We start from the raw sequence: 24,672 nt of genomic DNA on the forward strand, positions 1-24,672 counted from the left end.
CTTATTTATGATTGGCTGAAAACACGTTCCCAGTGACAAGATACATGGGATTTGTAGTTGACGTGTGTATCGCTCCGCTCTCTCATTTCATCTCTCCGATTTGCTACCGTGAGTTGTCAATCAAGGGGTGCTCAGTCAGGACACTTGAGTTCATACAGTAAATATTTGGGTTTGCGCTGGGTGTGCTGCCTAGTGTCTGCATGGTCGATGGGAGGAAGGGCTAATGTGAGGGAGAATAACATCAAGGTCTGAGCACCAAGCAAAGGAAAACTTTCAGTATTGCATTTTCAGTATTGCGTTTCTGCAAACATGGATGATCTGAAGAACCAAGTTATGATAAATCAGTTTGTCCTCACTGCTGGATGCACGGCAGACCAGGCAAAACAGCTTCTACAAGCGGCTCATTGGCAATTCGAGGTAAGGAAGCTTGTCTTTATGGTCACCGAAATGAGGGGAGATCATTCTGAGTGTCTGACTAATTGGAGAACATAAAAAAAAGTGTATATATTTACATTAAGGATTCAAAAAACACCTCTCATTAATACAATGTTATCATAATGTTTCCAGTAATCCTTACACTTCAATTATGCAATGAAACAATGAAAATGTATGGTGGATTTAGCTTATTCGGCCAATTGTAGCATTCACAGCATATATATAAAATACTGTTGCTGTATTTTCTTCTTTCTATATTTGCAACATTGTAGACTGCACTAAGTGCCTTTTTTCAAGAAACCAACATTCCATACAGTCACCATCATCAAATGGTAAGTATAGATATTATTATTGAATAATTATGAATAATGATTGATTAACCATGTATAATTATTATTATCTAATTAGTATGAACTTATTTTACAACTAGGCTACACCGGTACAGTATATGCCCTTGCCATGTCCGCCATGTTGTACAGACGCCTGACAAAAATAAACACATAGTGGCCACGTTGTTCTTGCACGAAGTTGAGACATACTGCAATGATATAGCTGCATACTGCAATGATCGACTCTTTTCGGTTGAACCTGTCGCATGATAGCCTACCGGTATAAAAATACACAAACAAATAGTTTGAGGCCATGCACTGTCTGTTATTCTTTTTAATCTGTCTGAGCAAATATGTGGATATTTAGAATCACTGTATGCCCAATTTATTTTGCCCAGCATGATAACAACGGACGACAGTGCGTTAATGATTAGCCACTGGGTGGTCATTGACCTGGCTGTGTAATGGATTAATTTGTTTATAGAAAAAACTGCAGTGCAAACTGGCACGTGAATTTCTCCTTTTAATCATTTGACCATCATACTTGTGTTTCCATGTCAGACAAAGACTGGATTCTAGGACTATTTCTCTTGAGACATAATTACACTGTTGTTAACCAGACATTTTGTCTTGAAATGGCGTATTCCAAAAACAAAACCTGCATTCATTTAATATCAGAAAGAGTGGTACAGTAGACCTAACAGTGCACATATTGTAGGTATCCTCCAATTCTTTGCTGTATTTATAGGTGAACAGCCTAGAGACGTTTAATGTGTAAAGGAATGTTACAGCCACACAATGACAATCAAGCATGTCCTCAAATGAACAAGAGTCAGAAGAGAAGTTTAGTTAAGAGGCCTTGCTGGCAGATCACACAATGGAGGTCAGTGCTAGCTAGAAATGTAATGGGATGTTACATCCCCAGAACGTGATTCAGAGGCAGTGAGGGGTATTGTACTGTAAACATCTTTAAATTACAGGAGACTAAGGCCAAAGCCCGTGTTTATGTAATAGACATGTGTTTTGTCACAATGTTTCAGTAGGATGCAGGTCTAGAATGAGGGTCTGTTACAGCTTTTGTAAACAGAATATTACTGTATCACTGTATGTCTGTCAATGTCCCTTTTTGGGTTGGTTATTTTAAGCTCAGTGGCTAATTTAGATGCCTCCTCATGCCTGCTATGCGGGTATCTGTTTGAGATGAAAATTAAACCATAATCAAGCACTTTGAACAATTATGGAGCATTCCGTACTGTATATACAATAGCACATTGTTTCATGGGCAACACTGGTTGGCTGGATGAAGGGCTTCAGTACTGGGTACAGTTTGCCATTGTTTATTCTGAGACACAAATATGGCACACTGACAATAAACAAGACGAAAACATTGACCACACTCAAAAATAGGTATTTCCCTGGTAGCACTTCCTAATACAGTGTCTCTCATATCAAACAGGACTGTTTCTATAGCAACTGCAGCTACAGAGTACAACATCTCCTGTGTGTTTACAGTGCATTCGGAAAGTACTCAGACCCCTTCACTTTCTCCACATTTTGTTATGTTACAGCCTTGTTCTAAAATGGATTAAATTCATTTTTTCCCTCATCAATCTACACACAATACCCCATAATGACAAAGCCAAAACAGGTTTAGAAATGTTTGCAAATTTATTAAAAATAAAAACTGAAATATCACATTTACATAAGTATTCAGACCCTTTCCTCAGTACTTTGTTGAAGCACCTTTGGCAGCGATTACAGCCTCAAGTCTTCTTGGGTATGACACTACAAGTTTGGCACACCTGTATTTGGGGAGTTTCTCCCATTCTTCTCTGCAGATCCTCTCAAACTCTGTCAGGTTGGAGGGGGAGTGTCGGTGCACAGTGCTCAAGGACATTCAGAGACTTGCCCGAAGCCACTGTGTTGTCTTGGCTATGTGCTTAGGGTCGTTGTTCTGTTGGAAGGTGAACCGTCGCCCCAGTCTGAGGTCCTGAGTGCTCTGGAGCAGGTTTTCATCAAGGATCTCTCTGTAAATGTGATATTTCAGTTTTTTATTTTTAATAAATTAGCAAACATTTCTAAAAACCTGTTTTTGCTTTGTCAATGTGGGGTATTGTGTGTAGATTTATGAGGAAAAGAATGAATGATATGTTATTGCTTTTTTCAATTTCATTACAATGCTGGTAGCTAAAGCAGATGTAAAACTTTGTAGATTACCAGTATTCACAGCAGATCTACTGTACCAAGCAAGATGACAATATGGCTGATGCATTTTATGCACATGCTTTAGGTTCTCTGTGCATTGTAAATGACTATTGTATATTGAATAAAGGCATACCCATTATCAATGCAGCTAGTCAACCCTAATGTGATATTCTTTTGTTGCTATACTGCACTATGGCAAAACCTTAGCAATATATGTTGCATTAAGCTTATAACTTTGAGTTTGTCTTTGATAACTGCCTTCAGTGCTGTTGATATAGCCTAGTGAGCATTGTCCATTATGTAAGGGTCATTAATAACATTTTGTGCATTTATCCCTTATTTTGGGACACATTTGGAAGCACACGGAACATGCTACAGTAATGTGTCATCTTAAGTCATAGACAAGGTTGAGAAGAAAACCAGCACTGAACAGCAAGACCTTCGGGAGAATTTATTATATGTGCACTTGCATGGACACTTGCGAAATTCAAGTGATTTAAAAATGTTTTTACTAGACTGTGGTGATTTTGACACTTGAGCCTATTTCAATCCTATCAACTCAAAGTAATTAAATTGTCTAAACTGTCTCTACTTACTGTCTGTAACTGTCTTACAATAAACACATATGTTTACCATTGTCAAAACTACTTCTGAGGGCATGCTCATACTTCAGGGAGCCACCTGTTCCTCTGTAGTTCCATTACAGATCACTGTATGAACTTGGCATATGGTGCAACTAGTCTATGATGTGGTGGATATCCTGTCCACACATGAGAAACAGACAGTGTGGTAGCCTGTACTGGGTTGAGGTGACTTGTGACAATGATTGCTGTTACCTTTTATGTCACAGAGAGGATGATTCCTTTGAACTCTCTGGGGCCTTGCTCCTGGGATGGTGTTGGTTTTGGCTGGGCCCTCTGTTTGGCAGTTACACAGTGGTCTCCTGAGGGCTATTCTGTGTCATCTCAGCTGAAGAGAACACTAAGAGCAGGATGTTGAAGTTTGCAGAAAGGCAGGGGGTCAGTCTGAGGAAGTCAGAACTCTTCAGGAAATGTTTTTTTCCATTCTGCCACAATAATTATGTTGTAATCTTAAATATAATTTCTCATATTATTTAATGGAATAAAATAACAAACTTAAGCTTGGTTTAAATGTCCTTTAGATCCAGGAATAATGTAGACCAAAGATTCGATAGCCAGTTGAGAGATATGCTTATACAAAAAATATTTTGCTTTTGATTAAATGGTTTGTAATTTAATTTTCTCTCCTTTTTACTTTCATGTAGATGTGCACTCCAGCCAATACACCAGCAACACCTCCCAACTTCCCAGATGCACTCGCAATGTTCTCCCGACTGAAGGCCTCAGAGAGCTTCAACAGCAGTAGTCCCATGGCCTCCATGGCTACCTCTCCCCCTCATCAGGTCAACTGGGCCATGGGCCCCCCTGCTCCGGGTCAGCAGGGCCTGTGGACTCATGGGCAGCTGCCCTCTCAGGTGCCTCCCCCAGGGTGGCCTGCAACCGTTACTCAGCAAGCCTCCAGCCAACAGGCTAGTTTTACCATGGAGGCAGAGAGGTGAGAGCAGGGCAATAACATGAGGAACCAACATTGGCAGTCCATTTGACAAAGTGACAAATGGGCTGCAATGGAAAGCAAACCAAGCTATGTGTATATGCACTGAGGATAGACAGGAGTGATGAGTACACATCTGATAAAAAAACTCATGTGATCCTGATTTGTAAATCTACAAACAGAAACCATTTTAGTTGGACCATTGAACCTATTTTTCATTATTTTCTGAAGCCAGAGGTGGACTTTACGGCATTTTACCTTGTCTCTCTGGATTTGTTTCTAATCTGTTAATGGACTGGATGCCTTTGCTACTGGGGTTGCACTGCTGAAATAGCATTTCCATACTTTTTAACCACATCAAAAATCTGTATACAGATGTATAGTGCATATTGTTTGTGTGTTATTATTACTTTTTTTTTTTCTTTTTTTTATTTCAAACCTGGATTGATTGTATGAAAATTAAATCAAAGAACACCAGCATTCAATGAATGGCTCTTGTTTTACAGAGAGTGTAGCCTATGTTTGTATTGAGACTTATGGCTTAGGGAACAGCCTGGTCTGCATTTGTTGCTATAGCTACTAGTGTGTTGGGAGGAAAAGTGAGCTAAAAGTGTCTCAGAACCAGACGTCTTGCATGTTATTCCAGCTGTGTGCCATCTCTATGTAGCAGACACAGTGTTGTTGCTTAAGATTGAAGTCAGCACATTGTGATGTTGGCTCTCAGAAACTCTTGTCTCTCAAAAGTTGGAATCTATAGTTCCGATGCTCTCTTAATTTTGTAAAGAGTGATTGGACAGAGGAATGTTGCAACTAAAATAGATGCACAAATGTAGGGATGGCACCACACAAACATATTCTGTTATACTGTACCCTCTATGGTTCTTCCCAAAATGACTGAACTGAGACAGCTCCCACAACAATTGTGGATTTCTTTATAAACTTTATTATTTGTGTTTCTGAATTAATATTGTATGTATTACACAGCATAAATCCTGAATCTGATTCTCTACTGTATGTGTCAAATGGACATGGGGTTCACATGATTGTACTGACAGTTACTGAAGCTTTGTCACAACATCCTGGGTTCTGCTAGTATTTCCCAGATGGAAATGTATCTCTTTATTTATCTCGAAGCAGATATAAAGCAGTATGATGCAGTCATCTGTCACACAGATAAGGGAGAGACAAACCAGGAGGAATGCTATAATATTGTGTAATGTTTCAGGACCTCCTTGAATTTGTTAATAACATCAGCATACACAGGAGATGTGGCCATAGACTGTTTATTCAACACCACAAGGACAGGGACAGGCAGAGACCAAACAGTGCTATGGCCACCCTGCTTATGTGGTAGAGATTTGTTTTCACAGATTCTATAAAGATCCATGATTTTCACATGACAGCTCGCTTAGGAAATCAGCCCTCTCTTTCCATAGACCCCTCTTGTTTTCATGCATATTGTATAATTCACAGTGTTTGTCTGTAAGCAATTAAACTATTCTGTATTTAGACTTCATGCTTCAGTGTTTTTCTATCCTTGCAAAAGCAGCAGTCCATTCTCGAAGGTTGACATCAGTTCTCTGACAAGTGGTTAATGTTGCAACAGTCATAACAGACAGGGTTCAAACATTAACCAATGCCAGGTTGGACTGTGCGCCTATCAACCTGCAGTAATTGTTGTTCCAATAGAAAATCACATGTTCAACATGCATTCTTTGAATAACAGTATAATGCTGTGCTGACACTGAACTCATGGATCTGAGTTGGTGTTTATGCTGCAAGTTGCTGCACTGTAAAACTCTTAAGCAGGGTAGCACATAATGCAGTTGATTAAGCATAAGCACGTTTAGCTATAACCATACTAAGCAGAGGGTTTGGGTCTACTGGAGATTTACTTTAGCCTGAAATAGAATGGAGGAGATGGTAAAAGCAAGCATCAGGGGAGATCAGCAATGTGACTTGCTTTTGCCCCAAAATGAAAGTGGAGAACACTGAGGCATGCAAACACAAATAACAGCTGCTCCCATAATGCAACACACCTCTCTCTTTCTTTCTCCACACAGAAACAGTAATGAAGAATGGGTTGTGTCTCCTCTTTGACTATCCTTGTTTCACCTCAACTTCACTGGCGGCAGCAGGGACCACTGGCCTCCCCACCCTCCTCTTGCCCCCCCCCTTGTCACTTCGCTGTGTGTGTTTCTGTGTTTGCAGGGCGTGACATGAATACCAGGCATCTGCCAGGTTGGCCAGGTGACTGTGGAGCTGCCAGGAACATGAGATGGAGCAGATTTGACTGAATTCTCAGCAAACAGATATTCCTCGCCCCTCTACTCGCCATTATTTTGTGCTCGCATTCCAACTGCCCATTGTGGCCTCCACAATCCATAAAGCTTAATGGTACCTAACCAAAGGATAGGCATTATTAGTCTCAGACATTATTAGTGCATTTTACACACATATTCAATGATGGAAAGTGTTATTTACTGTATACTTCAATAACGGAAACACATTGTACATTCAATCCACTGGAAATTCTTGCCTGGACTCAACAAAAAGGTCTAATATTTTTCAGTCAGGGTCACTGTTTAGATGAACTATTGCAATCTGTATGGAACTCACGTACTAGATAAGACGTATGTGGGCAACTGTGAGGAGCTGGTTGATTACTGATATAAAAACATTCAGTAATCACACAGTTAGTATGAATGGAACAAGCAGGAACTGGGTGAAAGGTGATGGGAAGTTATACACATTAATACATGAGAGACTAAAGGAATGGAGGTAAGGATTGCAGAAGAAAACAGAAAGAGCAGCAACAGTATGTTTATGATTTTTAAGACTCACTGCTGCCATGTCATTAACATGTCTCATTGGCTGAAACTGAATGATCACACACACACACACACACACACACACACACACACACGCTGCTGCTGATTGCTAGTTACCATACATTTTTTGCTGAGATAGGAAGAACAGAACTCTCAGAGGATGGGGAGGAGACACACTTTCCCACAATGCCTCTCACTGCCCTCCCCCTCCCTTCCTGCCTCATTACATAACAGCAGCTTTGCTGCATCACTGCAGTGTGGCCCCATCCCTCCTCACAGAGACTGATCGCAGAACAGTCTCTGCAGGAATGGTTGGCATCTTTACATCTGTGGGATGCACAGGGTTGCTAAGACCAAAGGATTCTGCTCTTCGTCGAGTCTACCAATTTGCCTTGTTGGTATGACTTTACTATTATGGAAGTGTAGCTGAGGTGAGTTGGAATCACGCTTTCATGATGAAGTAGCCCTGCCTGAGACATGTAAACTTTCACCCTCTGACCTCGAGAATGTGCTCTTGGACTAATGGTAGACACTTGGGTCTTGCTGGTGGGAGACCCACGTTTGAACTCAGCCCGTCACAGAAGCATACGACAACTTCACCAGTAAAAAGATAATTCAAACAAAATAAATAAAAGAATGGACCTTATTGATGAGTTCCAAACAATTGGTAAAGTTTTTGTGAGACATTTAAAAACACAAAAAGGTTTTAAAACCATTTGAACATCCATAATGCAGTTCAATTGTGGAAGTACAATTGTAGAGTTGTTCAAAGGTTAAAAAATATTTATTCCTGAGGGAAGCTTCTGACAGTCACTGTACAGTGAGGACAGAGCCCTCTACTGGATCTTTAGGAAACACCTCAATCTCAGTCTTGGGCCGACAGTAAACTGAGCATGCATTGTAAGAGGCCATCAGAAGGCAGTGAGACTGCTATGAGGGGTGAGTCTGTGGATAGTCTGCCCCTGAGTGCCACTGTATCGGGAGGTTTTCTTTGGCTGTGCACCTACTTCCTGCCATTCTGTACAAGGAAATAAGCTAGTATTGATATCTGCCTTTTTATTAGAACTGAAAATATGTCTACATATCCCAAAGAACGCATTATCATGTTTCAGTGACAGGTATTCGAAGGAGTACACCCAAGATGAGAACATTTTAGAGATATCATCATTCATGAAACACAAACACGTACAGTATTGTTCAGCATTGGTCAAGTTGTACAGGCTGATGTCAAGGACTGGGTTTTAACAGTTAGATATTCCAATTACTGGTAAGTAATGTTTGTACACTGAAACATGGCAGAAATTCACAACATGGACATTAGATTAACATCCAAGTGTGGATATCTTTGGATATTTTACCTGCACATTCCACCAACAGCAAACATGTCTGCAAGGGTCCCCAAGGGCTTTATAAAATGTAAACCACCAGGGGGCCTTCATGTACAGAGCTTTGTTGTTCTGTGGGCCTATCACAATAGGACACATATTTTATTTCAAGTGAACTCCACAAAATGTTAAAGGTGAACTGTGGTGTTTGGAGAGGATGGTTGAACATGGAATGTAAAAACATGTACTTGCCATACAAGTAGGACAAATTAATAGAGGAATAGGAGACCCACAACAGTGATGTTTACGAAAAGGCTGTTGCATCTTTTTAAGATTTAACTCATTCTAAACCAAGTTGGTGAAATAGTTTAACATAGCTTACCCATTTCCCATTAAAAATGTAAGGCCAACATCACTAATTGATCCACAGGGCTAATTGAGGGATAGTATGGGCTGCTCATAATGGCATGGGCTGCTCATAATGCCTCTGTGTTAGTGAAGTGGTCACCTTTTATGAGTTACTCATGCAGTACTCTCCTATATTCTCAATCTCCCTTAATGACCACAAGCATAAATAATATAGACCATTCATTGGGGCAGAGGAAACATTTTATAGAACAGGGGAAGAGACATACTAAAACAGCAATCCAGCAATGTCAAGTAGAATGACCTATAGAATGATCTTACTGTTCAAACGTAACAACATGTCATGTTGGCAATCGTATTATGGTGCAGCATTTTGTCATAGGCCTACAAATAAGATGTCGGCCTGTGATGTTGCCCAGAATACCATTCATTATGGCCAAGTGTGGTCTCAAGCAAAGATAATAATGGGTTTTCCTCCACCTATCCCTGTGTCACTGTCAAGATTGCACATTTCATGATTTTATCATAACAACTGTATTTTTCATGAATACGAAGTCAAAAAGTGCAACTTCAGTAGGCTAATGTGTTTGAAATGTAAAAAAAAAGAATGATAGGCAGACCATCAATGAGGCAGACTCAGTCACTCAGCTAATAACCCCTCGCTCGCTAAGCACAGTTACGTCAAAATCCCTCCTAGAGGCGGATGTTTAGGTGATTCATGACAAGAGTGGCTAGCGAACGTTTTCTAACTTGGGTACCATCCTTCCGATCAAATGTGGGATATTTTTGATAACTTTGCAACCTAATTCCTATTGTGTGTGGTAGAGACAAGAACGGCGCATCAGGTAAATGTCGAGTGGCCATTTTTAAGTCCAATTGAATATGAGAGAGATTGTTGTAACATTGTTACTGCTCCTGTGTCAGCTGTCTTTTTGTTGTTGTTAGCCCGCAGGCTAGCCCAGAATGAGCTCAAGCTTGCGCCGTATCCATATAGCTGGCTAGCTGTGAATGAATATTCGTGTCAGGCTGAATAGGTATTGCCAGCCAACTCTCTATCTAGGATCGGTCAGTAAGTTAGCTAGCTATTTGATATCTAGTTAGCTAGTGTTCGTATTTGACAGCTAGCTACTAACTTAGTTACTCTAACAGCATCAATAGCTAGCTACAAAATCATCCATAGCTAACTATCTTAACAGCGTGCTATATTGTTTACTATTTCTTTGTAAACAAACCAGCTGTTTCAACGTGGTGATGGTAAAGATGTACAGATTTGTAGCTAGCTGGATAAAATAGCTAGTAGCACGTCAACGTCAACAACCCCTGAACACAGAGAAAGCAGCTAGCCAGCTCACTAGCTATTACGTAAAGCGAATGCATGGTATTTTTGCAAGTTGGGTTGAGCTGGATCATCTGGGTAAATATAGAACATCCCGGCAAGAAGATTCAGTCTGGCAAATGGATAATTCTAGAGAGCTAGTATCGTTGTGCTAGCTGTGGTGATGATGAGTGCGAGTTGTGATAAGAACATTATTCCCCAACATTTAGGGTGACATTATGACTGCTATGTTCAGGACATCACAGTCATCATACAGTAGTAGAAAGTAGGCTATATGGCTCTAGGCCAAGGAGTTATTTCCAAAGAAATTACACAAATGATGATGAGGCGTATACAATGGTGTGAGAAAATGAAATACAATTCTGTGGGAAAATGAAAATCCTAAGAATTTTCCTCAAAACTCTTTGTGTTTAACACTTAAAGGCATTTTTCAGTGGCTAGTCGGTGTTCACATCAGACACACAAATGGTGTCTGATTGCTCTCTTTCTTATCGCTACCCTCTGAATTCCACTATTACAGGTTCCTTTTTTTATTGCCCTGGACAATTATTTGGCCTGTTTTGCAGGCCAGCCTTCTAATCATCTTAAGGTCATGACTACAACCTTAGAGACACACAGAGGCAGGGTTATCCCACAGGACAGGCCTCTTTCCCCCAAGTCAGCTGACTAAGACGTATGGCGGGACAGCTGGTGGCCTTGCAGCTTTCAAGGCTATGTTTTGAGATGCAGTTTCAGAGGCACATGCAGTCAATGATGAGGTTTAGATTGTATAGCCTTGTAGGGAAAGCTACATCTAAACTGTATCCTAACGAACTGCACTGCTTTCTTCAATTATGAAAGAGAGATACCGAAGTTCTTGATATAGAACCGGACCTCTTAACTGTGCCAAAACTGTCACCTCCACTTCTGTCAGAGGGCCATTCAACCTCAATTATGCCAAAGTAAATTGTAGTAAGAAGACTTTGGAGTTAATTTCTCTGATGTATTTTTGTTATGCCAGTTTTAATGCTAAATTTCAGTGACAGTTCTGTTAGGATTAGCCCAGCCCTGTAGTATGATTTAACTTAGGCCTAAGACCCCGGCTTATAATGTTTATATTGGAGACTCAAAATGTCAATGTGCTCAAGTGTGGTGGGACTTTGTCTAGGCCGGAGTGTTCTTTAAGGAAGAGTGGCACCAATGAAGGGGTTACTTTTCTATTGGCCAAAATAGTCCCTTTACATTTTACCAACAGAACATGTTGCCAGGCAACCGGTTGTTTTTGTTCAATAAAATGTCAATATGGGTAAATCCTGTTTAACCTGGAAGCTATATGGAACTATTTGAAGTGCATTGGTGCCACTCTTCTAATATACCACTCTGGTCTAGGCTATTAGCCTAGCAGTAAGCTACATTTTAAAGTATGTTAAAAAGTTGGCCTATGTTTGTGAACGTAGCTATAAATGCCAAACACCAACTTCATGTCATCTTTGTCTCTTTTTTTTGTTGTAGACTGTTGGCAGGAAAACAGGCTTTTGTGGTGGAAACTACCCCTTGTCATCAGCAGGTAAATGACCTTTACAGTCACCATTGCTTCGTTCTATTTTTGTGTAAATAGTGGTGGCTCTCAGAGGACATTTGTGTAATGTTTGTTATTTTTGTGGATTCAAACCCTTCTAATGTATAGGTCTAGTACATTGACCCCAGTGACAGTAACCTAGTCCTACGCAGCTTTGTACAGCTTTTACTGTTCATCTCACCCATCACATTTATCTGACAAAATCACTTAATTTAAATGATCAATGGCGAAATCAATACGGAGATTGAATAACTGATAAATGAATTTATTTAAATGCATCAGCAACTCAAATGAGAGGCATCGCTATCGTGTTACAGTGTGTGGATATTGAACTGTAAGGCCTGTGTGTGCTTTCCTCTCACAGTGGCTGAGCAAGTCCAAGGCCAGTGGTGAGTGGCAGCTCCTTTCCCAGGCCCCCCCCCCCATCCAGAGATCGGCCAGCATGTCCAGTGACCCCCCTCCTCCCTACCCTGGAGGCCCCAGTGCCCCTCTCATTGAGGAGAAGAATGGACAACCTATTGTCTCAGGTACAATGACATGCTTTTCCAAACTGTCCTGTGCTTGATGTGCATCCTTTTATTTAAAGCAAGCTTTTATTCGAGAATGTTTGTCGTTTAGTATGGTATTAGTTAGGCCTAAACATTTGAGTATTTAAACCGAGATGAGGCTGGCAGGTAGTAAAATATAAATATGGTATGGGTCGTCAAATAGGTAGATGGCAGGACAGATCCTCAACAGTGGCTCATGGAGTTTTGACTGGTCTACTTAAGGTTCTGCTCTGTAGCTAGCAGTTAGGCTAACTGGAATTAATTAGCACGTGCCTTTTAAATGCCTCACATATCAGTCCTTTTGTGGCTGATTTAGAGAAAGGCCAAGAGAAAAAGTCACCAAGGAAACCTTGAAAGTAGGCCCCGTGTCCGTAAACAAGTCTCTTTCTTTGTTTGGGCTACGCCTCCACCCCGTCCCGAGTTTCCACGCTCATGAACAAAGTAATGTTTTTGTCCAGTTGAAGGAATGTGATCAACAAAGTCTATTTGTTGCTAACTTTGTTTCAGTTTATATGTGGTCAAAAAAGAGGGAGAAATGTACTTGAAAGATAGTAATGCTTGGTAAAAAAAAAAAACACACTAAATTTTGCTCTCAGTCACAGATGAATAGACATCTCATAGATAATGTGAATATTAACGTTGATTTCTAATGTAAGTGATGCTTCTGCAATAATATCTTAACTGAAAGTTCTCTAATAACGTGTGTGTGTGTGGGTGTGTGCGTGCGTGCGTGTGTGTGTGTGTGTGTGTGTGTGTGTGTGTGTGTGTGTGGGTGTGCGTGCGTGCGTGCGTGTGTGTGGGTGTGTGTGTGGGTGTGTGCGTGCATGTGTGCGTGCGTGCGTGCGTGTGTCTCTATCTTTAAGGCGCGGCCCCTGTAACGACAGGTCCTCCTCAGGGACACCCCTTGCCTCCAGACTATGGCCCTCCACCCTACGAGGCCACATTACAGCCAGGCTTTCTGCCCCCACACGTCCCAGGAGAAGGGCCCATGCCCATGCCCATGCCCATGCCCATGCCACACCCACACGGTATGCCTGCTAGCATGGCTGCTCACAAGGGCACTGAAATAAGATGCACAGAAGGAAATAAATATAATGTAAACACAAATGGTGTTCAAGGCATAAGGTATCATGGCCATGTTAATTAAGCACGAGTTCTGTGCTACTCTTCTAAAGAAACTTGAAAATGCAGGCACATGTACAGTATAGGTAACTCTCTATGTCTTGCTCTGCAGGTGTCTACTACCCTCCACCAGGTCACTTTGCCCATTCCATGCCAGGGCAGTTTGGCCCTGGGCCCAGTCACTTTGGCCCTTTGGGAGGTCACACGGCCACTGTCCTGGCTCCTCCTGGTGCAGCCACCACAGTGACTGTACTGCAGGGGGAGATGTTCCAGTCCGCGCCGGTGCAGACTGTCTGCCCACACTGCCAGCAGGCCATTGTCACCCGCATTAACCACGACGTTGGCCTCATGAACACACTCTTTTGCCTCTTCTGCTTCTTTGTGGGGTAAGTCAGTTTGGCTACTTAGTATAGGAGCTACACACAGAGCAAAATACTACACTAAATACTAACAAAATAGAATTAGAATTAGAAGCAAGCGATGTTATATATGAGAAGACAATATTCATGTTCATTTGTGTTGACATTTTTCTCTTTCTTTTCCGGACTACAGGTGTGATCTAGGCTGCTGCTTGATTCCCTGTCTGATTGATGACCTCAAGGATGTGACACACACTTGCCCCAATTGCAGGGGCTACATCTACACATACAAGCGTATATGCTAACCACCGACAGACAAATGCCTCACAAGACACGTACAGTATATGCACACACATAAACTCACAGCGCCTCCTGGTGGTAGTTGCAGCCTTTATCTCATTTTTTTGCTCAATGTGTTGTGCTTCATTTAGCCCTCTTAGCAGTAGCCTCATTTTATAAATCATCATTCACCCTGTACTTACTGTATATACTGTCCAGATTCACTTACCTATGTACAGAGATTTAGATAAGCTGTAGAAACCTCACATTAAATCAGATTAAAAGCAGGAAAACATATCCATAGGGAAGGATAAGTGACTAATGCTGTATATCTTGCACACTGTATGAAGGTTAAGGGAAGGCTTGGAATTGTAACTTATGCATTTATGGAGCACATTGGAGAGGTACCGCCCAGGGAGGTCACACTTAGAAAGCTGTGAAAATGGTCACTTTACTTAATTGAAATCATCTGTGAATCTTGCTGAGATGCAAATTTAACAATGAAGTCAGCAATTGCAGGGTCAGTATTGTTTGTCTTTATTGTAATTATTTGAAGTATTTTATCTATTATTTTAACATGTTAATATTGAAGACTATGAAGGTTCTGCTAATGCCGTAGGCAAACTTGTTTTTGTTCGTATTCATTCTGTCCTCATTCTGTATTCATACAACCTGAATAATGTACCCCCCCTAACCGTCGGTATACTAAATAACCATTAATCAGATTTGTCCTGACAAACTCTAGTCTAGAAAGAAAGAGTTTGTTGATTTATTTAGGTTGCTATTTAGTTTGTCTGCTTAGGAGTGGTCATGGGGGGGGGAATATGTATCTGTTTCTTTTTCAGTCCTCTTGATGCTAGTCACTAAATGTTCCGTGATTTTTGCTAGAGCTGTCACACAATAATGCCCTTTGTCCATATTATTGTATTAAATTTTGATAATAAAGCAAATGTTTGTGCATATAATGGCATTGCGAATGTGCAGTGCCCATGTGAAATTTCATACAATCATAAAATCATCATTGCCAGGAATGCACATGTTTTTCTTCGTCTGTCTATGGGTTAGCTGGTTGGAGAGTTTTTTTTAATCTTGATAAATAACTAGATTTAGGACTAATACCACAGACGTGATTTTTGGATACATTTGAAATTCTGCTTGGCTTAAAACATAATAATTAGTAGTTAGATTTGTAGACACTGCTTTTTATATCAATGTCACTGACATCCATACCTTCACAAAACATGAGCATTATCATACCACATGGCCTTTAGAGGCAGGAGCTGTTTGCTAGTTGAAACAGTAGCTAAGTGGTATTTTTCCAGATAGGAGAAGAATGATGCCAACCTGACAGAAGCTAAATAAATCTGCTTTGCCTGGAGGGTTTCATTAAAATGATGAGACGCTCTGCATGACATCAGAGTAATCTTGTGCTGTCCTCTCTCAGGCCATATGTCGAGTCTGCTGTGCTGGCCCAATGTGTGTCAAGCTGCGTTACCCCACCCAATCCAAAACAGATTATCCTTTCACTGGTGATATTGTCTGCTGATGTTTAGGGGAAATAATTAAAGTCTAGTCCATCCAGGTTTAAAAAAATAATAAAAAAATTCCTCTTCTGTGTCTCTGGGCACTGTAAATGTGTTGCCTACTTATTAGGTCAGATTGAAAGTATCAGTGTAACTACTTACTATAGTGCCTGGGTTGACTGGAAGAGAGTAAATGGATTGAAAATAACTAGATAAGAATGTTATGAATGAAATCAACTTGTGATGAGTATCATTAGGGAGGACCTCATTCATGATGAACAGTGTGTGGTCATTCAACTTCATCTCAAATACATGAACATCTTAGGCATGACAGTGCTTAACCCTGCCACCCTATCCGTTTAATCAAAGTTTTGGTCCCAAAGCTACGAAGTCTGCTTCTACTGCAGTGTTCCTTGTCTATGATTGCTTGCATTGCTCTGATGATGCATGTAAGTCTATAGCCTTGATACAGTTGTACAAGAGCTGGTTTGTCACCAAGTCTTTGTTTAAATAATCTTGCAGATTTAAGGAATGCTAGTTATCAACTGCTTCATAATGACATGTCAATATGCAGCCCCCGTAAACCGATGTATAATTCATGATTTTCAGAACTCTTCCTTAAAAACTAACAACAGTATCCAGCATGATCATATAAACCTTTGCATATGTAGGAATACTTTACACAGGTTGGTTCCCTCTGATGTATGCTCTTTAATATTCTACATTCAATGTGACGTGGCTTGAAGCGATGTAAGAAAGTGTAGTAACTGTGCGTTAAAGGATTGCATCAAACTTTGAAAAACTCACAAAAAATGCCTTTGTTGTTGATGGCAATGTTTGGTGTGTTGCCCTCTGAATAAAATGTGAAATGTATATGTAATCAAGATATGAGTTGGACCATTACTGTTGCATACAGTGCAGTTATTATTTTAACAATAAAAGACAAACCGGTACATGACTAGGATCTTTTATTCACACCAGTGACTCAGCTTATTTGACGTGTCAAAAGTAAGGTTGTCTACCAATCCAGAGACACGCAGACCATTTCCATGTGAAATCTATGAAAATATCACCTGCTTATAAAACGAGGCAAGTAAATATTCATTATGGATTTTGTCTAATTGGTAGCTCCTTAAAGACACTCAAATGAAAAGAGATTTTTAGAGTCAAAGAAGACAACATCAAGACTTTCTTCAACTGAAAACCTAAAAATCTAAAAGCTAAAGACAAAGATGTACAGTATGTATTTCCTGTGTATAAAGTACAACACTGTAGGTAGGAATCCACAGTACAGAAGCTCTTGCCACTTCTTCCCACTATGCGCAGCCAGAGATGTGGCCATATAGAGTGGCCATATAGAGTGCTCTCAGATAGAAATCCAACAATGGGTGTTCAGTCACGCCAGCGATTTCCACACTGGACATTGCAGCACTTGTAGAAGGTGGTCATAGGTTCATCTGCTGATCTTGTCTGTATTTGCATGAAGTATGCACGGAGGTGCCCACACTTTGGACAGGTTTCTGCACAACACAAACACAAGAGGGTCACTATATAGATAATATCGTGTGAGACAGATATAGATACATAGTATGCTGACTGCTACTATTGCACTACTAGTGATATAGAGAGATCGTTTTTTAGAGAGAGAGAGAGAGACACACACACACGCACACGCGCACACACACACACACACACACACACACACACACACACACACACACACACACACACACACACACACGCTTGCTCTTTAACCCTCCACCATCACAGACTATTAAACAAACGATTATCCTACCTGGTGTGGAATCCACATTTTCCCAGGCTGCAGCCCCACCAAGCACATCATCAACCTCCTTTAGTTTAGGGTACTTCCTGTTGTTTACCTTTGGGAGGAAATTGATATTTGATCAATGTATAAACTATAAAATATGTTTATTAGTTGAATATGATTAGTTACTTTACCTTTCTTGTTACATTATGCACGTATGGACATGTGTTGCAGGCGAATCGATAGCACTTCTGTCCCTCCTCTACAATCAGCACATTCCCACATGTTGGACAAAACATAAGCATGTTTTCTCTAAATTGGTCAAAATTGATACTTAAATTACTCAATACTTCAATACAATGTAGGTTTACACCTATGGTTTACACTACTCTTTCATTCTAGAGCGTTGTTGACGTCTACCAAGCAAGCTCATGTCTCAAAGGCTAAAGTAGCTACTAGTGTTGCATCTATTTTACTTCGGTAGGAAACCAGATATATGAGGGTGGGAAAGGTTGCTTTTGTTCTTCATGGTGCTCTGACCAGATTTTTTTTTTTTATTTCGGTTGAAGGTTCACGTATTTGATACATTAGCAAAAGAGACATAAACATCCATCAATGCTGATAGAAGTATCCCCAATCCTTAAACCGCGGAACATTTAATTCCCCACCAAGTTTCATCCAGTATTGTTGTAGCTGATGTACAGTGCAAGTAGCGTAGCAAAGACCTTAGCAGCAAGCGACAGTAGCTCATTGTTTTGGTTTTAGAGCACCAAAATGTCGCCTTTATATTTTAGCTATGCATGTTGCAATATTAACTTGTAAATATGTACATATTGTGTCACGGTGTGAAAAATAGACAGATTAAAGTTTACATGCTAGCTAGCTAGATTTGCTAGCAGCCACCACACTAATCATCCCATCAACTCTTGTTGATCATACTCATAGCTTATCATTTTGTTACTGTCGTGTTAATTATGATGGGGGAGCAGCTTCAGCCCCTCCACCTGGATGAGGAACTGGCTGTAAAAGACGAAGAGTTAGGAGAGGTAATTGAAAAGGTAAACCAAATAGAGGATGGTGAACCACCAGAGGATGAGGAGGATGAAGAGTTATTGCCACATTCTGAAATCTTGGACATCTTTGAAGAAGGACTTGCTCGGCTTGTACAGGACCCTCTACTCTGTGATCTTCCAATTCAGGTTGTCAGCATGGTCTATTCCATACTAGTGGTGGTGAAAGATGTATCTAGAACTCGAGCCGAACCAATGTTTCAATTCATTTCCATGCAGATTTTTTAAAAATGACACATAACTCCCATATACTGCTTTCTTTCCTTCACAGGTGACTTTGGAGGAAGTGAATTCACAGATTGCCTTGGAGTATGGCCAGGCCATGACTGTCCGTGTATGTAAGGCAGATGGTGAAGTTATGCGTGAGTTAAGAGTATATATCTCAGCACAATGTTTTTTGTATGCATTTTATTTGATCAACGGGTTAGGGTTAGCAGAGCATTACAGCCCAAATTGCCTCGCAATATTTAGAAAATAGACCTCATTCTATCATTGAGCATGTGCATTCAATGCCACCTACATGTTAGAATTGTATGAGTGATTTGTGAAAAGTTGTAAAATAAAAAAAGCAGCATCTATTTAATATAATCAGTGAAATATGTGTTCATTTGTTCCTCAGCCATAGTGGTTGTGCAGAATGCCACAGTACTGGATCTGAAGAAGGCCATTTGCAGGTTCATGGAACTGAAACAGCAGCGGGAGGGAGGGGTGAAATACATTAGCTGGTAATACACACACACACACACACACACACACACACACACACACACAGAGTAATGTAACTATGCTATGCTATGTTTTGTTTTGGGTTGTTATGATGTCAGATACCACTCATATATATATATAATTGATTTCCAAGGATATAAACATAAATGTCTCACAATATCTGAATTGTGTATTGTCTGCACTTTTCTTGTACAGGAGATATGTTTGGCGAACGTTTCATTTAGTATTCCAAGGGGAGAAGCTTGAGGATGACAAAATGAAATTGAAAGAGTAAGTTTAAATCAAACACCATTGTCATCAACTGTAATGCTATTGTTAAAAGATGTAAATCAGTCATGCTGGTTCTTATGTTTGACCTGCCCCTTATTGAGAATGGGACCTACTGTGTCCGTATTTCTTAATGCAGTGTGCTTCATGGGTCATACGTTTTCAGTTGAAAACAATATTTTTCATGTTGTTTTTGTTGTTAGCTATGGGATCAGGAACAGAGATGAAGTGACATTCATGAAGAGACTGAGGAAGAAATGAATTTGAGGTACAGTATACACATCAGGGCAGAATACTAAGTACGTATGGTCAGACTTCTAAACTATTATCTCATTTACAATATGTACTTGACTAAGCCTCAATTTTGCATAAATAACCAAAGTAAGTCACAGGCTAACAACATGGCAGATAGTTTAACCAATGTTTGGCCACTTCCCCCACTGACTTTCATTAGGAAAGAGGTTTCTTGTTTTTTTGTTTGCATATGCAAAAACATCTCTCATGAAATGAAAGGGCTTCTGTCTGATTCTCTCACGACAGAGAATTCACTGCACTGTAAACATGCAAACTAACACAATGTAATGAATAAAGATGTATGGCTGTATGAGGTAGTGCCAGAGTACAGCTATTGAAAACCACTACTATTGTCTTGTTTTCCTGTTGCATCCTTCAATATGATAATTTTGAAGGACTCAACATTATCTATGCACTCCCCGTACAAGTATACAATTGAACCAATGTCCCTGAGCCTGGTATGACTTGTCTCATCTATTATTAAAAGAAAGTAAGACATAATGCTTCAACCTCTGTGTGTTTCTTATTTCAGATCTAGCTACCTTAGTGAGCCATGTCCCCTTTGCTGCAAACCTGTTTATTTCAACCTGGAGATGTGTAAACTACAGCAAATTGATATTTGGAGTAGACATGATCCAATGGATGTCTGAAAGGCATAATGATATCTATGTGCACTTGTAGATAAGATTATGTGGAATGTTTTGTCTTATTTTTTATTGTTTTGACATAACTGTGTTTTTTATATTGCTCTTTTGTATTTTGCATTGTGACATTCTGCTACTACAAACTTGAATAAAACTATTGTACTATTGCTTAGTTTATGCTTAATTAAAATAAATCTACATTTCAACCTGGGTGTATGTGTGTTAAACCACAAGCTGTAGATACAGTGCCTTTGGAAAGTATTTAGACGCCTTCACTTTTTCCACATTTTGTTGTGTTATAGACTCAATTTGCCATCAATCCACACACAATACCCCCAGAATGACAAAATGAAAACAGGTTTTTAGAAATTTCTGTAAATGTATTAAAATTGAAATACAGAAATACCTCATGTATGTAAGTACCTAATCTACACTGTGTGTAATTGATTCCTATGCAAATCAGAGACCCTATAAAAACAAATATTAATTCCAAAATTACATGAACTATTATCCTTGCATTAAGATGGACTCAATTCAACTTATTGAGTGATTTGTTAATGACATTTTTGCATTTTAGCTAATTTTAAGAGTGTCATAGCAAAGGGTCTGAATACTTATGTACATGAAATATTTCTATATTTCAATTTTAATAAATTTAATAACAATTTCTAAAAAACAGTTTTCACTTTGTCATTCTGGGGTGTGTGGATTGATGGCAAATTCTTTTAATTTAATCAATTTTAAACTGAGTCTATAACAACAAAATGTGGAAAAGGTGAAGGGGTCTGAATACTTTCTGAAGGCACTGTACGTCATGCACTATCTGGTGGCAATAAACAAAGTGATGTCCTTTTTCCTGGAGTACATAGAGGAGGGTTGTATTTTCCACCAGATAACAGCATAAGCCGGAAGCAGCCAGTAGCACTGGGTAAAGTCAAGTCTTATCATTTTCTGTATGATTTAGTTTAGACCAGTGAGTAGGAATGTATATTATATTTATATTCTTTTGTTTTAACTTTGACTAACATGTCAATCTGATATTTACAGAAACATTTAAATGAGCATTAACATTAGATTGTGTTATGGTATACACATTATATATTTAATATGTTTTTACATGTGTGAAATTGACTTTGCATTGTCATATCCAAGCGTTAGATTGCACAGTAGGTTGGTTTCTATAACTACATGGCCCAATTATCTGAATTTGTCTGCAATCAATGGAATTTCTGGGCTTACACTTGGAGTGAGATTTACTTTGTGTTTGCACAAATGGAATTAAAAATAGATAGACAAAATAAGTGTATTGAGAAGGAATTTTCTATTACGAGAAGTGTTGATTGATTACAGTAATGTTTAGCTTTCTTTTTACTTTATGGGGCTCAGAGCGAGAGGCATGTTATCCAGACCTGTCAACTTCTGTCAGATGACAGAGGACATGACAAACAAGGAATTATCAAACTTTCTACTTCCATGAAGTGGTTGTTCTGATGCTCCTGGTTCTTTGCAGCCCTCAGGATGTCGGGCTCTGCTAAGGCAATGGAGCTGGAGAGGATATCCTTGGAGATGAACCAACTGTCACTCAAGCGGCAGCATCTTAATGATCGGCGAAACATGCTGAACATACTGCAACAGTTCAAGAATAGCTCGACCTATATTGGAGGCACAGGTAAAGAGGAACGGACAGATACTGTATCTCAGGGACTGCATTTGAATCTATGACAAACATGTTTTAGGGCCTTTATGTCAAAATAACAAAGGTCAAATCAGGAAGAGGGGTAACTAAATATTGCTCCTCGGCTATCTCACATCGATGCCACTTTTCAGAAGTCTAAAGGTACTTAAACCAAACCTAGAGATTATGTCATCATGTCCTCATTAGTTGACCAATGGATCTACTTGGCTGGGATTAAATGAAACGCTGCATACAAAAGGTCACCTACTTGAAGTCGACTGTTTTGAGCCCCTGTCATAGAAGGAAGTAACAGGTTGGGTATGTGGTAGGGGTGTGATGTGGCCTCCTCAGGCTGAATTGAATGAACAAGGATAATGCACTAGCTCTCTCTGAGACACTATAGCCTGTCCGGAAACAATCCATAGCCTCTATTCCATAGACACTTATGTAGATCTGAAAGGATTGCATGGGTATAAACACTATGGTGGGAGCTCCAACTTGCCCTCTGATAGGCTAGGTGGAATTTTCACCATCTTGCTTGTACATATCCTATATTTTCAGATCTACACAAGCGTATAGGGAATAGGTGCTAGGGCTTGTTTCTGAACAGAGACTATGTCTCTGTGCCCATCAGGTGACTCCAGTGAGCAGTCTGAGATTTACAGCATTGACAAGGAGCTGGAGCAGCTGTCTGGCAGTAAAAGAGAGCTGCATGAGAGGCAGGACAAGATTCTCCATGCCAATGATCAAAGGAAAACAAGTAGGTCTACCTGCATTGCTAGTATGATGTTACTGTCCTCCTCACACCGCAAATTCTAAATATAGATCTGTCTAATGATTTTCTCTCTCTTTTTTTTCTTTAAAGGTGACCTCATTATCAGTCAGCCTGGTTTGGCTGTCCTCCCCGACATCCATGACAGCCCTGTAATCTTTATTGAAGCTCCACCCTCTACATCAGGTGGGACAGTTTGAGTGTCTATGAGTATATATCAATCAGTATATATCAACATCAGTTTTAAGATTAAGATAATTAATTTTTTTGTTCTGCCAATGTATATTTAGACATTCAATTATACAATATATGTTTTGGTAATAACTGTACAACCTTAGTAAGCACGGCTATCAATAGTCACCCTTGTCCTCCCTCCATAGCTCCAAAGGTGATCCTGGACATAGAGAAACTTCCTCCATTCCCATCCCAAACACAGTGCCCAGAGTGTCGACAGTTCATCACCACAGAGACTGTGACTTCAGTAGGTCACGTGACCTGCCTGGTGTGTCTCATGATGTCTATGTTTGGGTACGTCAACCCTCACTCTCTGGATTGTTACCAATTATTTGCCACCTTTGCATGGACAGGAGACATTGTAACAAGTTTCCCACTCCATGCTTCACTGAGATGGAAGTAGAATTTTGTTTAGCAAGTTAGGAGCACTGCTTGGGTCTATATGATGACAGATATTTAGAGACCAGATTACTTGAGGATAGAGAACACATTTCTGTAATTGTATACACAAGCTGGGTCAAGCTGGTGTCATATTGGATAATCACTTGATGGAATTTGAGGTGTTTCTCTTCTTCTATTTATGACAGTAGTTTCTGGTCTTCTCTTGTTCAGCTGTGTGGCTGGTTGCTGCTTGATTCCTTTCTGCGTTGATAACTGGAAGGACGTCACACACAGATGCCCTAAGTGTCGAAGCTCATTCCACACAATCAAAAAGCTCTGAGGGACAGGGCTGTGCTGTGTGCTGCAACTGATAAGCACATCTCAAACTGGGCATGGATGTCTCCCCTCATCCCTGGTGATCAGGCAACTACAGTGGATTTAAAAAATGCAGGCTGTACAAGTGCAGGCTGTCCAGGACAGTGCAGTGGATGAGGGAGGGAAAAAAGACAATGCAACGGATAACCATACTATATATGCATTCTACAACAATCTGCTTTTTTTTATAATCATACCTGACATGGAAGAGAGTTGTGAGTGACAGTCACTTTAGGAGGTATGCTGGTCATGGTCTGTCCCAACTATGTGAGTCTGGTTTTATCACATGGTTTGAGAATAAACCCCTGCTGTGTAGCAATGCAATTTGTCTGAGAACAACAGCATAAACAAATGCTCTGCTTTTTTATATGTTATGCTTTTCTAGTGCAAAAAGATTGTAAAAAGATTGTAAAACCTTGTCAGGGGAAAGAAGTGTTCCAAATTATGTAAACTGTGAAGCTATGTGACTTATCCAGGCCTAGAAATGTACTGCAGTTACTCCTAGATAAACAAATTGTCACTGTATGATGCAGTTGATGTTACTTATTAGACACAACTCAATAACAGTCACACTCCTGTTACATCATTTTTTATTGACACAAAAAGGCTATATATACAACATTACTGTATACCCCAAACTGCCCCCAAAACATATTTACAGAAGAGCTCAGATGTGCT

General features: G+C 40.0%; 5 protein-coding genes across 7 annotated transcripts; 4 read left to right on the forward strand and 1 right to left on the reverse strand.

Annotated features, from left to right (window-relative positions):
• The first annotated feature begins 265 nt into the window (after positions 1 to 265).
• ubald1b (UBA-like domain containing 1b) lies at positions 266 to 6,052 on the forward strand. Its single transcript, XM_083676546.1, has 3 exons — positions 266 to 417; positions 708 to 767; positions 4,255 to 6,052. Exons 1-3 carry the CDS (start codon positions 310 to 312, stop codon positions 4,546 to 4,548), a joined length of 462 nt encoding a protein of 153 aa, XP_083532672.1. The 5' UTR covers positions 266 to 309; the 3' UTR covers positions 4,549 to 6,052.
• Positions 6,053 to 9,765: 3,713 nt separating this feature from the next.
• Positions 9,766 to 15,296, forward strand: cdip1 (cell death-inducing p53 target 1). The gene is made up of 6 exons (XM_083676228.1): positions 9,766 to 9,908; positions 11,891 to 11,945; positions 12,322 to 12,484; positions 13,369 to 13,533; positions 13,740 to 14,013; positions 14,180 to 15,296. The coding sequence occupies exons 3-6, from the start codon at positions 12,400 to 12,402 to the stop codon at positions 14,289 to 14,291; spliced, it is 636 nt and encodes a 211-aa protein (XP_083532354.1). The 5' UTR covers positions 9,766 to 9,908; positions 11,891 to 11,945; positions 12,322 to 12,399; the 3' UTR covers positions 14,292 to 15,296.
• A 1,445-nt stretch (positions 15,297 to 16,741) lies between these two features.
• polr3k (polymerase (RNA) III (DNA directed) polypeptide K) lies at positions 16,742 to 17,999 on the reverse strand. The gene is made up of 3 exons (XM_083676696.1): positions 17,751 to 17,999; positions 17,584 to 17,671; positions 16,742 to 17,308 (listed from the first exon to the last, which is right to left on the reverse strand). Exons 1-3 carry the CDS (start codon positions 17,859 to 17,861, stop codon positions 17,181 to 17,183), a joined length of 327 nt encoding a protein of 108 aa, XP_083532822.1. The 5' UTR covers positions 17,862 to 17,999; the 3' UTR covers positions 16,742 to 17,180.
• A 261-nt stretch (positions 18,000 to 18,260) lies between these two features.
• Positions 18,261 to 20,949, forward strand: snrnp25 (small nuclear ribonucleoprotein 25). Of its 3 annotated transcripts, none has more exons than XM_083677109.1 (6): positions 18,261 to 18,755; positions 18,898 to 18,988; positions 19,246 to 19,351; positions 19,548 to 19,622; positions 19,823 to 19,918; positions 20,446 to 20,949. In XM_083677109.1, the coding sequence occupies exons 1-5, from the start codon at positions 18,531 to 18,533 to the stop codon at positions 19,878 to 19,880; spliced, it is 555 nt and encodes a 184-aa protein (XP_083533235.1). In that variant the 5' UTR covers positions 18,261 to 18,530; the 3' UTR covers positions 19,881 to 19,918; positions 20,446 to 20,949. The 3 variants fall into 3 exon arrangements, with proteins under 3 accessions (XP_083533235.1, XP_083533234.1, XP_083533233.1); XM_083677108.1 differs by having other exon boundaries at positions 19,823 to 19,887; XM_083677107.1 differs by having other exon boundaries at positions 19,823 to 20,949.
• A 421-nt stretch (positions 20,950 to 21,370) lies between these two features.
• LOC310809689 (lipopolysaccharide-induced tumor necrosis factor-alpha factor homolog) lies at positions 21,371 to 24,423 on the forward strand. The gene is made up of 6 exons (XM_083677088.1): positions 21,371 to 21,485; positions 22,068 to 22,226; positions 22,867 to 22,992; positions 23,098 to 23,190; positions 23,385 to 23,532; positions 23,851 to 24,423. The coding sequence occupies exons 2-6, from the start codon at positions 22,076 to 22,078 to the stop codon at positions 23,957 to 23,959; spliced, it is 627 nt and encodes a 208-aa protein (XP_083533214.1). The 5' UTR covers positions 21,371 to 21,485; positions 22,068 to 22,075; the 3' UTR covers positions 23,960 to 24,423.
• The last annotated feature ends 249 nt before the right edge of the window (positions 24,424 to 24,672 follow it).

This window comes from Argentina silus (assembly GCF_951799395.1).
Source record: "Argentina silus genome assembly, chromosome: 9".
Taxonomy (NCBI): domain Eukaryota; kingdom Metazoa; phylum Chordata; class Actinopteri; order Argentiniformes; family Argentinidae; genus Argentina; species Argentina silus.